The following is a 14,214-nucleotide window of genomic DNA, read 5'->3' on the forward strand; positions in this document are numbered from 1 at the left end:
CAGGCATGGATAAGACAGACACTGACACTGACCTCCACTCAGAGATAAAAGCATGCAGATTGTCCAGTGTGGAGCCTCCTGCTGAGTGGAAGTCGTTGTCTGACTGTCCGTCGTAGGTCCCACACAGGCCCTCAGTGTGTCTCCGGTCTGAACTGGGAGCTCTCAGTGTCAGACTCATTCCCCAGTCAGAGACATCCGCACGGACAAACGCTCCAGATGAGAAGGTCATCTACAAACCGTCAGAGATTCAAGACCATGCATGAACACAGTGAGTAACGTTATCCCCAACAAGCAGAAAGCCAAATCTGACATGAGTTTGTCACATTTTGAAAACAGGGCATCTCTTTGTGTGCAGATTTCTACACCATTAATCGAAATTACAGACAGGTTTGGCAAAGCATAAATCATACACCTCTCCTGGCGTCTTTCTCAAACTTCTCAGTGATGTCATAGTTTTTTGTCTTAGTAATGGAAGAGTGGAGCTCAAAGTGCCCTAGCACTACATTAGTTCAAATGAAGTGTTTATTGTTTTAGAAATCAACAGACAGATTTTAGAATTGTGACTTACTCACCGTGACTTTGCGTCCCTGGTAGGACTCGGTGATGCGGATGCCACTCATTGCCAAGTCTCTGTTCTTTACGGACAGGTGAGGTTTGGTTTCGCCCATCTCTCCGTTGCACATGTCAAAAGCGATGACATCACCTCCATCCCTCACCACGAAGCCGCACACACACGAGGCGGCGTGCACAACGCTGCCGCACTCCCACTGACGAACGTGGACCTCAAACGGCCTTAAAACACTCTTATAGAGAATAAATGTGCCAACTTGGTAGTTGTCATAGCGCCTGTAAACAAAGAAAAATATTCACAGAGTTGTTCACCCTCCAATCTGTATTTCATAGACCATTAGATATGATATTACAGTGCATAAACAGAGAAAAAAAACCATCATTCACTGTGGACAATTTATTAATTCATCATATAATTAAATAAGTTAAATTTCAGTAAAATAAAGTTTGGTTAATGACACATATAAAGTATGTTTCCTGGAGAACTAAACAAGAGACTTAAGTACCTGCCATCAAATGTGATGACGTGAGGATCAGTAAAGGCGTAGCAGTAGGCTGAGGGGACGTCCCGCACTGTTATCTGAAATTAGGTTATTTCCATTGTAAAATAAAACACTTGGGGTACAGCATATTTTAAAAATCCAACATGGTCACAACAAAAAGCAGTTTGAAACAGGCAAAGACCATCAGAAAAAAATTTTAACAGGAATACAACAGTGTGCAAAGAGATAAATATATACATACTGTATATTTATGTATATACAAAGGATACAAAGATCCAAACCTCTTGAAATATTAAACCATTCACAAAACCTCAAAATATCAGTTTTCCAACTTCCTCCAGTATTACTTCATCTGTTTACCTCGACGGGTTCTGGTGAGTACCCGTTCCAGAGAAAATTTGGTGTGACGATGGATTTCACGGAGATCTGAGTTGTCCTGTTTCCATCTTTGACAAAGTCAGTGACGGGGCTGAAGTGGATCAGAGCGCGGCTACAAACCCCGTCTCTGCAGGGGCCCTGGGACAGATTCACCACACAGGAGGACAGGGACAGATCAGCTCCCAATAAACCGTCATCTGGAACACAACAAATAAAGAGGTGCAGCTTATTTGCATGATGATAAAACAGAAAAATAACAAAATGGTGCAGGTAAGATTAACTTTAAATCTCCATTTACAGCCGTCCTTTTACTGGGGGGAATTGTGTCGTTTTCTTGCTCTTGCTCATGTCCTCACCGTTATTGCTTGTGCTTAGCTGCAGAGACAGAGCGCATTGCTGTGCAGATGAGGAGGAATCTTCTATACATGGTACAGGAACTGTGCTCTCAATTTCCAGCTCATACAGCTGCCCGTCCTCAGATATACTGCTCACCTCTGGTCTTAGCTGCAAAAAAGAATTACAGTTAGAAGATTTTATTTATACTTATTCATATAGATTATTTTATAGGGACAATGCAAATTAACATCATACAATTTTAGTAGGTTAGAAACAAGCTACAGTGACTGATGGTTCACATATAGAGATTATAGCTATTGCTAGTTTCTAACTCCTAAACCTAGTTAGGCTTTTAGTAAAAGAAAGAGAAAAAAAAAAAAAACGCTGACATGTCAGACAGTTCCCAGTACGGACATGTCCGACAGTCCTCTCCAGCGTGGACATGTCCAAAATCTCGCTCAGCGTGGACGTGTCCAATAGCCTGCTGGAGAGCTGACATGTCCAACGCCGCTCCAGCGTCCGGACATGTCCGGCAGTCCCGAGCGCAGACATGTCCGACAGTCTGCTCCAGTGCGGACATGTCCGACAGCCGGTTCCAGCATGGAAATGTCCAACATCTCGCTCCAGCACGTGGACATTTTCGACAGACCCCAGCGCCGACATGTCCGACAGTCCCCAGCACCGACATGTCCGACAGACCCTAGCTAGGAAATGTGTCACAGCCTGCTATAGCGCGCGGATATGTCCCACAGCCTGCTCCAGTGCGGACATGACCGACATCCCGCTCCAGCACGCGGACATTTCCGACAGTCCCCAGCGCGGACATGTCTGACAGTCCCCAGCGCGGACATGTCTGACATCTTGCTCAACGTGGACAAATAAAACCACTGTGGCATACCATAATCCCAGGTAAGAACTCCTGACTTTCCACTGAGGCACATTCCAACATTCCGCTGCAGCGCGGACATGTCCAACAGCCGGTTCCAGCATGTAACTGTCCAACATCTCGCTCCAGCATATGGACATGTCCGACTGTCCCCAGTGCGGACATGTTCAACATCCTGCTCCAGCCCGCAGACATGTTCAACATCCTGCTCCAGCCCGCAGACATGTCCAACATCCTGCTCCAGCGCGCAGATATGGCCGACAGAACCCAGCGGGGACATGTCTGACAGTCCCCAGCGCGAGCATGTCCAAAAGACCCCATCACGGACATGTCTAACAGTCCCCAGTGGGGACATGTCTGACAGTCCCCAGCGCGAGCATGTCCAAAAGACCCCAGCACGGACATGTCTGACAGTCCCCAGCGTGGACATGTCCGACATCTCGCTCAGTGCGGACAAAAAAACCACTGTGACATACCACAATCCCAGCAAAGAACTCTTGACTTTCCACTAAGGCACCACGGACGTCGGGAGAGTCCAAGAAGAAACTGGAGCTGGAGCAGTAAATCTGTGCAGGGGAGAGAGAACTTTGTTGGGTTTTCTTTTTCATTCTGAATTATTATGCCGACATTGTAAAGAGAGAGAGAAAGAACAGAAGGAACCATGCAGTAAATAAAGGGGAAAAAAACCCGCCTGTATAAAAGGTTTAATAGTGAAGGTCGGGTCACATACATGACCAGCACGCAGTAAAACAAAACGACATGCTGACAGGTTTCAGTAATAGATTCAGTCACAGGATCTTTGGTTTACACGGTCAGACCTTGTCCCCTAGACGGAGGTTGAAGCCATCCAGCTCGATGAGGGCGGAGGTCTGGATGGTGGTCTCCTGTTTGAGCTCCTCCTTCATGCCGTCAGGTGAGAGGCGGGACCAGGCCACAACGTAACCCAGGGAGCTGTTGGAGCTGCTGCCAAAGCTGCACTTCAGGTAGACAGAGTTTCCTGTCACCTCTGGGAGGATCACTGGTGTAGACGGAGTGGGCGGCTGCTTTGCTGACAAGAGGGAAGCAGAATGAGATGAGAAAGGCCCAACATGTGTTTTAGATTAGATAATACCAAATGTTCTGTGCACATTGACAGTGTAAAAACCACAACCAAGGTGCATCCAATACAGATGTTTAGCTTTTATGAAAGCGAAAATTTGCAACCTTTTTCTGTGGATGTCCAATCAGTGTTGATGGTGAATGCAGTTAATTGAAGCAATACATTCCTCAGTGTGACCTGTCGAGAAAGCTGAGTTTGCAGCTTCAGAATCTGTTCTTCTGGCATCTATTGCTGTCATTTGATGTGACAGTGACATAGATGGAGGGAGGAAGAACTTCAGGCTGTTGCCCCTCCCAGTAGCCACCAAGCCCCCAGGAGGTCAACAGGCTCTGGTGCAAATTTTACATGGTGGCAAAAAGTGGAATTACATTGTCCAGGTCTGTCATATGATGCCAACTGGCCCAGAGACGATTCCCCATTGACTTACATCAGGAAAGAGACATCTCTAAATAAGTGATAATTTTTTGTGCGCATCAAAACCCCCTACATAAAGACTTATTTCACTATCAAGATTTAAGCCATCCAGTCCGATAACATTAGGAGAGCCTAAAAGAGCCGCAAGATTACATTTTTAAAACTAGCAAAGCGCTGAACAGGAAGTCAGTTGCTCCGTCAGCAGAAGTTACCCGCTTGGGGACACTCGGCCCCCATAAGTCTCGAGTGCGCATAAATCCACGTATTTTATACCCAGAAAAAGAGCGATACCAACAATCTAATTCACTATTCACTATTGATTAGTCAGGCCAGAAAATATGGGGCGGTTCACACCAGACAGGTCAAAAAGTGACAAAGCAGCATTCAGAGTAAGTTATTAATATCTTACAGACATATTGCATGAAATTGTCTCCCTTCACCTTTCTTAACCTCTTAGTCTCCTTCTGAATACACAAATGTACTCCTTAGGCAGCCCTGCAGCATTCACCTCTGTCCGTAGTCCTGCCAGTTCTGCTACTGTAATGGATAAAGTTTGCAGTTTGCGGGGTCTGGCCACTCCTGAAGCTACTTATTATCTTGTTTGGTGTTAACTTTCTTCAGAAGCACCTCCACTGAAAAACAAATGTTTTGTTTTGTGTTTTCATTTCGGACTTCAGTCCTCCAAACAAATGCAGTAAATGGTTAAACAGAGGAATGTACTTTAAGCAGGGAAACATGAATTCATGAATACAAGCAGCTCTAAATATTCAGCTGGGCACGCTCTCTGAATTTAAAGCAGAAAAGTGAGTTTGGGAATCACAGAAAACTGGAATCTATTATATAAAACAACTTAATGAACATGTTCAATGATATTTCATCATCTCTAATTAAATCTCCCTCCCTCGTTCCTGGCTGAGGGCCGTCGCCATGGAGACGAAGCCCAGCGGACTCTGAGACACATGCTCAGCTCATTAAGAGGAGCGGTGAGGGGGCTGATGGTGCATTCCTGGCCGCATGGCAACTCCCTGACCTACCGATTGTTGTGGTGTTTGACCTAACATGAGGAGACAAGCGTAAGCCGTAAACACAGCAGCAGGATCCTCACTTTTACATGTTCCATCGATGTTCACCTCGTCAGGGCCACAGCTCAGGGACACTGTGGGTGACATGTCTGACATCTCTGTTAAGACAGACAGGAGAAGAACAACAGCACTCAATTTTAAATTAACATTAATGAACATTATAGATCACACCACACTGCAGAGAGGAGACTCAGTTGTTTTCTAAGATCATCTCTGAAAAAACCTGAGTGTAGTGTTGAAAATAGTTTCCTAGGAAAGGAGGGAATCCCTCACAGTCTTGTACTAAAGGTCAACATGTTGCCATATTCAGGATAATGCTGTATCCTGCCTGTGTCTCTGAATAGTTACATGATAGTTTCACATCCTTATATTTACATGAAGCAGATGTGTCTCAAAGACATTGGCAAGCAAAAATCACACCCTTCATTGGTTAGTTAATACTTATAATAAATATATAACATGGCCAAGGAAAATTGGCATTTCTGATTGGCTGGCTTGAGGGTGTCTGCTGGAAATGTATCAATAATGTAAGCCATTGGCCATCATTTGATGGCGATTAAAGCCTCTGGGGGCAAGGGCCAGTATTTTTGGCAGATCCATTGTAGCCAGCAGATATCTGAGCAAAGACTTCCTCTAGCAAAGAGTTTTTTTTAACTAAAGTACAAATAGTGATTTGTACACTGTAACAGTAGCTGGTCAAAGTTTACCAACCTGTTAACAGAATTTTGATAAGAAAACATTTTCAAACACAAGCTTAAAACTCAAGCTGCTTCTCTTATTTTCAGTTTGCATGATATAAATACATGAGGATTTTTACAGATATGGATCTCTCTATTCTGACTTACCCTGAGCGCAGTATGCCATGCACCCCTGCGTAGGCTGGAGCAGGTAAACAAAGAAGTCTCCACAGTTGCGGACGGTGACAGGGATGCGGAACATGCAGCAGTCTTTGCTGACACTGGGGAAGAGCTGCCAGGCAGCGCAGGCCGTCAGCTTCCTGGCCTCCAGGGGCCCCGGCAGGGACTCACCCTCAGCCAGGGACAGCCACACAGGAGCCTGAGTCCCACAGTGGTTCACCTGGACGATTGAGAAGAGACAGAGGGGAGACCATGAGGGCAGATGTTTTCACTGTTGTTACTTTGTAGTACACAGCTAGTTTGTATCACTTATTGTCACAATTTTTCCGCTTAAAAAAACGTAATTGGCCTGAAAAATCTGGCCATTTATTCACCATCACTGTGAAGACATTGCCTTATTATGTAACACATGTTCACAGCGATTCCCTCTTCCTTCCTCCGCCCACTCCTGTGGATATCCATCACCCAGGGGGAGCAACGATGCCCTGGGAAGGCAGAGGGAGGCTGACACTTCAGATGGATCCTGCAGGCTCCCCACAGCAAGACGCCCGCAGGAAATGAGACACATTCCAGCTCTCCTTTCACTCTCCTTCATAAATATGTACTCACACACGCACATACTTTTAACTGTGTGTGTCCGTAAGTGCACGTGTATTCATGCTCTCACACATGCACGTTATTTTTTGACACAAAGACAAACACTCAGGTGAGGACAGTTTCTCTACGTGGGGTGAGAGACAGGCTCTAGAGACATTTCAAAGACTGATGTTTGTAATTTAAAAAAACTAAACATTAGAAATACATCAACACATCCTCAACACATGCTCCCAAAAAAAGAGAATACAAAATTGATTGATATGATAAAATGAAAATTCGGGGGGGTCATGAGAATCTCACCACCTTTGCTGAGGTGAGGAAACACCGGAATACCTGAAGTCTGTCGTGACTGACTTGGAATTTTTGTCAATCAGGTGCATAATTTTGTTACTGTGATTTTCAAAGTAAGGATTTGTGCCGAACTGAAAATGTAGGTTCAAATATGATATTTTTTACGCTGGTAACGAGGGATTATCTGATTTTTTTTTTTTTTTGCAAGTTAGAAAAAGCTCACTCCAAACCATCAGTAACAGAATTGTTGGCAGCATCTTAAAGAGGCAATTAAACCCCAAATCAGAAATAACTCTAACCTGTTGTGCTTTTTATCTGTCTCGATTGTTTTGGTGTGAGTTGCAGAGTGTTGGAAATATCGGCTGAAGAAATGTCTGCCTTCTCGGGGGGTGCGCAGGGGGGTTAACAGCCAAACCATGATAATACATTGCTCTATCACCACGGTGACAAAAAACCCATACCATCACAGCCCAAGATGACATGCAGCAAAGGGCAGGTTGGAATCTAACCCACGGACACAGCCTCAGTACATGGGTTGCCCACTCTACCATGTCAGCTACTGAGCGCCCCTAACAACCACTCCTGATTTTCATGACATGCTCCAATGCTCAAATTAATGGAAGAAAATGGTTGTCTGGGAAGACATAAAAACACTAAGATTGTCCTTTAGGGTACTGATATCACTAACTATTTTTTTATACAATGAATGACAAAGACACACAACACATGCAGATCATTTACCTCCACACACTGGGTGGGCATGCTGGCCGGCTTGTCAAAGATCTGAAACTGGTACCAGCCCGGAGTGAGGGAGTGGTCGCAGATGAAGTCCTGCAGGGCCGACTGCTGCAGCCAGCTGGAGCTGAAGGCGGTGCTGCGGTAGGGGTCCTGGAGGACAGAGTGGCCGCCCGGCGTACACTCCGGAGGGAGTACTGCAAGTCCAGCCAGAGAGACAACATAAGCACTGGATGTACACCAAGACTGTCAATACTAATGATCAAATATATGGAAGGCTTTCTGCAGGACATAAAGTGAATTGTGGAGATCCTCGGTCCAGCTGGTCTGTATTCAAGACTTAAAATTGATTTCAAAGCTGATAAAAAGGTCTGGTGCTGCTCAGTGCTGACATTTGTACAGAGATGCAGACAGATGAAATGCACTGACATGAGAGAGAGAGTATGATTTTATCATTTAGGCTATGAATACACTTACTGAGTAAGACTAAATTTATTTTGCAAAGAAAAATATGAGTGGTTGCAGCAAAGAAAAATAATACAAAAGTAGAGCCAAACACAACCACAACCAGCAGTTACAGTACTAGCATACTTTAATTAGACAAAACTAATTTTCAGTTTTATTAAGGAAGAGTACTTTTCATGCTCTTTTTTTTTTTAGAATTGTACCTCTGCGCTCTACTCAAGTATATTTTTGAGCCAGTAATCTACTTTTTACTCATCAACATTTGCCATACATACCTTTGTTACAACTGCTGGGCTAGATAAATTCATCGGTACGTTCGTAAATCCAATCTGACTATCTATACTAAAAGGAGAGTGCTTGGGTTAAATGAAAGAGAGCTTTCTATTTCTATGTGAACTAGTAAATAGTTAGATTCATTCATTGCACTCTGCGACCCAAAGACAGTGGTGCTTTGAATATCCAAGATCACCAAATTTTCGAATGGTCCATTTCATGCTCATGATGTTAATAGTAGCAAACTTTGCACCGCAAAAACGAATATTTTTCCACAAATAAGATATGTGCTAAAATATGAATGGCCGCCAGATGAGGATGAATAGAAGGAAAGATGCCTGAATACTGCAAAAAAAAAAAGTTGTGATGATGTTCCTCTGTCATCATATTTTACCACAAGTCACCTCGAGATTCAACTGAAGGAACACTCAATACGACAAATCAAGTCCTATCTAAATAAAGACCCAAATCTCTCCAATATTTTTTATAATGGAAAACTTTGAGCAGGTCCAGGAAAGGTCAGTTTGGCTCTCCACACTGACAATGGGTGATAACTGATAGAGAGACAATTCTTATACAATTCTTAAAAGATAAAATAATGGCCGTGCAAAATCAAACTGAAGTAGGCTGATTAAAGTGAAATAAAAGCATAATTAGCTGAAGAAGCAAAGCCAGAGAATTTCTGGCTTTTTAAGAGATGGTGGGGCCAAAAGTGACACACTGGCTTGTTTCCAGACTGCAAAAAAATGAAGGCAATTCAGTCTATGAAGCACACCGAACGGCTACAAGAATTCATAGGGAAGGATGGTATTTAAAAAAGATGAAGACAGGTGACTAAGGGGGTCAAAAACAAAGAGAAACTCAAGATTTAGAGTGGCCATAAAAGCACATGGCCACCAAAGTGAGAGCACAGAGGAAGCAAAAGATCCAAGCTGTAACCAAGAATTACCGGCCGGCTTCAGAGCACTGCAGCAGAGTTTTCTGGCCGTGACCTGAGAGGTCAAGTGAAAGGTGATAGGAGTCTGCCGCAGTGGTGACAGGCAGACGAGCCGCTGATGGAGACGACCGAAGCTGTCAAAGCTGCCAACAGACATCCTTCAATCTGGACACCTGGTTGCTTCAGTTCTGACATTGGTGATAACTCATGAATTACCCTGGCACACATCTACTATACGGTATGAGATATCACAGACAGGGATCTTCAGTTTACAGGTTTCAGATACAACTTATGTTTCACCTCTTCCTCTCTCTTGCCTTTATAAGCTATCCCCATGACCAGACCCTTAAGCAGCCACACGAAAAAAATGTAATAATGGAGAAGACCTGAGCTGGAGCCAAACCTAACAGTATTATTATTAATGGCTTTTCCCAGCAGGAAGTGACTGCTGATGTGTGAGATATGGTTTCTCAAGAGCTGTAACATAAAGGAAGTACTTGGTATTCATCAGCTTGTGGTAAAGAGCTCCTTTGCTCACGATAAGCATGTTAATATAATCTGTACACGTAAGTTTGAGGTTGAATGTGAATTTAAAGATCAAGAGCAACTTTTTTTGAAATTCTGACAGTATTTCACAGAATGAAATCTAATTGAACGACGTCCTCTTTTAAGCTTTGCTGGGTTGGAATGAAGTCCTAAAACAGCTACAGAGAAAGGAGAGGTCAGCAGGTTAAAGGTTAAAGGAGGACTCCTAAACAAACTGTTTGAGTGCCTTGGGATCACTAGAACAGCCAATAAACTAAAAATAAAACTTTCAAACTACTGCATAGGAAGACGTCAAGGCAACCTCTGGACATCCCAGAAGCGACAAGGATCAGTAAGACCGGCTAAAGACTTAATGATAAGATCTCACTGACTAAATTTATATGCTGGGGGGCCGCGGATGTTGGAATTCAGACGTCATCTTCCTACACAACTAGCTGCCGAGCTACAATCATGAAAACTAGCTACAGAAGAATAGCGACAAGTGCATAATAGATAAGATCAATGCAGCTGAACACGTTAAGAGTCAACTTAGGCAAAATCAACATATTAATGTGGAATAAAAGAAAAAGATTTCTGCTTGTAGTGAACACTACTGCAGCCTCTGCATCAACCGAAAATGTAAACAGGACACAAAAATCAATTACTATTGATTGGTTGAAGCAAAACAAAACAAAACAACCCTCTACCAAGAAGAAATCTACTAACATGGACACAATGTCAGGCAGTATGAATGAAGTGAAACAAGATAATACCCTGAAGACGCAAAGGCAGATGATTTCAGGCTGTGGTTAAAATGTAGTGAGGTTAAGGTGCAAAAACCATTCCATTTGGTTTGGTTAGGAAACAATAATTGAGGAGGGTGAAATTAAGAAAGGACAATATTTTCAACTTTGATCAGGAAGTGAAGACAAGTGATAAAAGAGGTTAAAAAACAACAAGAAACTCAAGGTTTATAGTGTGTGACCATAGAAGATAAAACATGGCCAAGTGAGAGCAAGGAGGAAGAAAAAGATCCAAGCTGTAACCAAGAATTACCGGCCAGCTTCTGAGCACCGCAGCAAAGTTTTCTGCCCGTGACCTGAGAGGTCAAGTGAAAGGTGATAGGAGTCAGACAGGCAGACGAGCTGCTGATGGAGACGACAGAAGCTGTCAAAGCTGCCAACAGACATCCTTCAATCTGGACACCTGGACACCTCAGTCCTGATCATAAATTGTATAAGGTCTCTATCAGCTGGACAGGAACTCTGAGAGTCCACTTCCAACAATCCAGGTAGGTGAAGAGATGCAGAACCTCTTCCTCTCTGTTTCCATGACAGCACAATACATTACATTGTGACCATGAGACAGGGAGGCATGTGGCCTTGGATGACAGTTACATGATGGATGAGATGGTGGAGGGACAAAAAAGCTACCACAGTAAGCGAAGAAACTCTAAACAGGTAAACAGTGGTGAAATATGGTTTTTAATCCCCTTATTATGATTAATAGTTATTTTTCTCACTCAAGAAAACGACAGAGAACCTTTTTTCAATGTGTTTAACCATCAAATTTGGGAAAACAGCTCGTGCGCCACTCCTGTCGCGCATTGAAACAGTCAGACTCAGAATCACTCAGCGGGGTGAGCTTACCTGTTTGAGCGTGCATTGCGTTAGAAAGTAAAAACACAACGCAAGGAAGAAGTTTCAAAACTGTTTCAAGTCTCATCGTCCTGCAGCGTCCAGCGCGCGACTTTGCAACCAAACGAGCCCGAGCACTGTCACCGTTTTACCGAAAGTCCTCCCTGTTTGCTCGGAGCAACAGGAGCGCAACCGTCGTTTCCGTTATCCGTCCCAAAACAACTGCAGCAGGAGGAGCTCCGGAGGTGCTTCAGGCTGTCGGCTGATCCGAGACGCCGGACTGCAGCGGCTGACCACAGACTGCTGCTGCACGCTGCAGCATCACAGGCTGTTAGGAGGAGCATCAGCGGTACACCTTCCCATGACCCAAACCTCCACACCTCTGCACGCAGCTGACACTGAGCTGCACGAGGACCGCCACGACAAATATTCATCTCTTGTTCTGAAACATCAAAATGTTTAATTAGGAAAAGACTGCAAGTTATTCATATAGTCGCGTAATCGTTTGATCGTTTGAGAGAAAAAACGATCATATGTGAACTGCTTGAGGATGTAACTACAGTAACTCAAATAGTGTAACGAAATACAATTTTAAATACTTGTTGACTGATGGTTTTCATTTTATGATATTTATACTTTACTCCACTACATTTAAGAGGTTAATATGGTAATTTTTACTCCACTACATGTTTTTAATACTTATATTCAGGGGCGAAGCACCAAATTCTGGGCCCTGTGCCTGAGCATCCTTTATGGGCCCCCCACCCTTCCTCTCTTGATCCATGTCTCACTATGCATCTTTTTACAGAGTCAGTTACCTTTCTTTCCCTTACCTTTCCTTTTTTTAACCTGGCAGCATTTTGTGTGTAATGCTGCCTGCCTGTGAAGCAAATCCTAACACAGGGGTGGACTCAAGCATTTTGTGCCTGTATAGGGAAGGAGAAGCCGCTAAAGATGATGATTATTTATTTATTTATTTTTAATAAAAAGTTTAGTCATACCACAGATTTCATTCCGTCATTTTTTAATAAGTTTTGACAGTAATCATTTATGAAAATTAAAAAAAAACAAAAAAAAACTGAAAACAAAACCAATATTGGCTTTGAAATGACCAATCGGACTGAGCCAACATGTTGATAATATCGGCACGTCACCGCTATCAGCCAAAATCGGCCAGTAAATCAACTATTGGAATCAGCCAACATGCCTTTTCCTCTTTTGCACAGTGAATGAATATTACATACATTGGTAGATTATTGTATTTCATGCCTTCATCTGCTGGTGGACCACAATATGATGCTAAATCCACTTCAGAAGAGACATGATAATCACTTAAATTAGGTGAAGGAAAAAATGGACATTTCGATCAGTATCTGTTATCAGCCAAATGAGTTTTTATAGATTGGCATATTGGGGAAAAAAAACCTAATATTGCAGATACAGAGAAATTAACCACGGTAAAGCATCATGAACCTAAATAACTTTAGACTTATATCTCCTGTATCACCGTTAATATCCAATAATAAAGACTTAACACAACTTCATTAATCTGTTATTAAGAGCAAATTCAAATCAATTATCTGAAGCCTGTTAAACTATCTGCATGTTGTTCAAATATTTTCTCAATTTCAGAAGGAGGAGAAGCAGACTAATGGTCTAATCATGGAAGTTCGCCACCGGCCAGCCTGTTATATTTTATAAGTCAACACTCCAAACCACTAAAACAGATGGCCCACATGCTACATTTTTCGGGGAAACAGCCTCAGCCAAAGAGTGGGATTTTGGAGAAGCCAGATATTGCAGTCAGGTCCTTTCCAAACTGCTCGTTTCCATTCTCACGCTTTAACTGCAGCCGTGCTACTCGGATATAGAGTTTCACTGGCAGGAGCTGAGGAGCTGTGGCTGATTGTTCTGTCAAACACCAGAAACTGATCTCTTTAGTGATGGCTCAATCTGAATTGTAAATTGTAGATGTATTTTTTCTGGGGAAAAAAGCTCTTTTTTAAAGTGGCTGGTTCATTTGGGGACGTTAGATGAAACATAAAAGAAGCAGAGAATATTATGTGTTTTTTTGGTCAGTTATGTGCCACTACAGTAAGAGCTACAGTAGATGAGATGGTGCAAGTCTTCACTTAGTCTTCAAAATATAACCTATAAACAGTCAATTAAGTATAGGAATCCAGATTTTTTTTTATTTCTAATGTGTTGCTTTACAATGTAGCAAAATTTACAATTTAAATGTGACTTTTTTAATATTATTTAAATTATTTTATTAATTGCTTTGTCTACAAAATATAAGACAGTAATGAAAAATGTCCCATCACAGTTCCCTAGAGCCCAAGTTGAATTCTTTACATGTTTATTTTTGTCTGAAACCCAAATATATTTATTTTTGTGATATAAAACTGGAAAAAGTAACAGTTAAAAATATATCTAGAAAATATAAATACATGAGTATATACTTGATCATTGTCAAAGTTTGATCACATTTTGGTCCTGAAATCCACCCAAAATCCAGCCTTCTCTGCTGGCATCAGGGTAATCCTGATTTTTTTTTTTTTTTTTTAATCAAACGTATCCCAATCCTACTAAAAGGTTCTGACCAACACATACTGAAGCTTTGGTCTAG

At 42.6% G+C, this 14,214-nt stretch overlaps 1 protein-coding gene across 3 annotated transcripts in view; it reads right to left on the minus strand.

The window, feature by feature from the left end:
* Nucleotides 1–14,214, minus strand: part of vwde (von Willebrand factor D and EGF domains) — a 41,490-nt gene that overhangs the window by 17,049 nt on the left and 10,227 nt on the right. Inside the window, exons 4-14 of one of the 3 annotated variants that reach the window (XM_042489787.2) lie at nucleotides 11,598–12,027; nucleotides 7,755–7,945; nucleotides 6,114–6,345; nucleotides 5,292–5,366; nucleotides 3,492–3,721; nucleotides 3,150–3,239; nucleotides 1,808–1,955; nucleotides 1,434–1,648; nucleotides 1,077–1,150; nucleotides 573–846; nucleotides 33–229 (exon numbers count right to left, since the gene is read on the minus strand). In XM_042489787.2, coding sequence (XP_042345721.2) covers nucleotides 33–229; nucleotides 573–846; nucleotides 1,077–1,150; nucleotides 1,434–1,648; nucleotides 1,808–1,955; nucleotides 3,150–3,239; nucleotides 3,492–3,721; nucleotides 5,292–5,366; nucleotides 6,114–6,345; nucleotides 7,755–7,945; nucleotides 11,598–11,673 — 1,802 coding nt within the window. In that variant the 5' untranslated portion in view covers nucleotides 11,674–12,027. Of the gene's footprint in view, nucleotides 1–32; nucleotides 230–572; nucleotides 847–1,076; nucleotides 1,151–1,433; nucleotides 1,649–1,807; nucleotides 1,956–3,149; nucleotides 3,240–3,491; nucleotides 3,722–5,291; nucleotides 5,367–6,113; nucleotides 6,346–7,754; nucleotides 7,946–11,597; nucleotides 12,028–14,214 lie in introns of those variants that run through there. The other 2 variants (XM_088084663.1, XM_088084664.1) reach the window with 2 other exon arrangements.

Source organism: Plectropomus leopardus, chromosome 11 (assembly GCF_026936395.1).
Source record: "Plectropomus leopardus strain MGB_pleo_1.0 chromosome 11, ASM2693639v1, whole genome shotgun sequence".
In the NCBI taxonomy this organism is placed as follows: Eukaryota; Metazoa; Chordata; class Actinopteri; order Perciformes; family Serranidae; genus Plectropomus; species Plectropomus leopardus.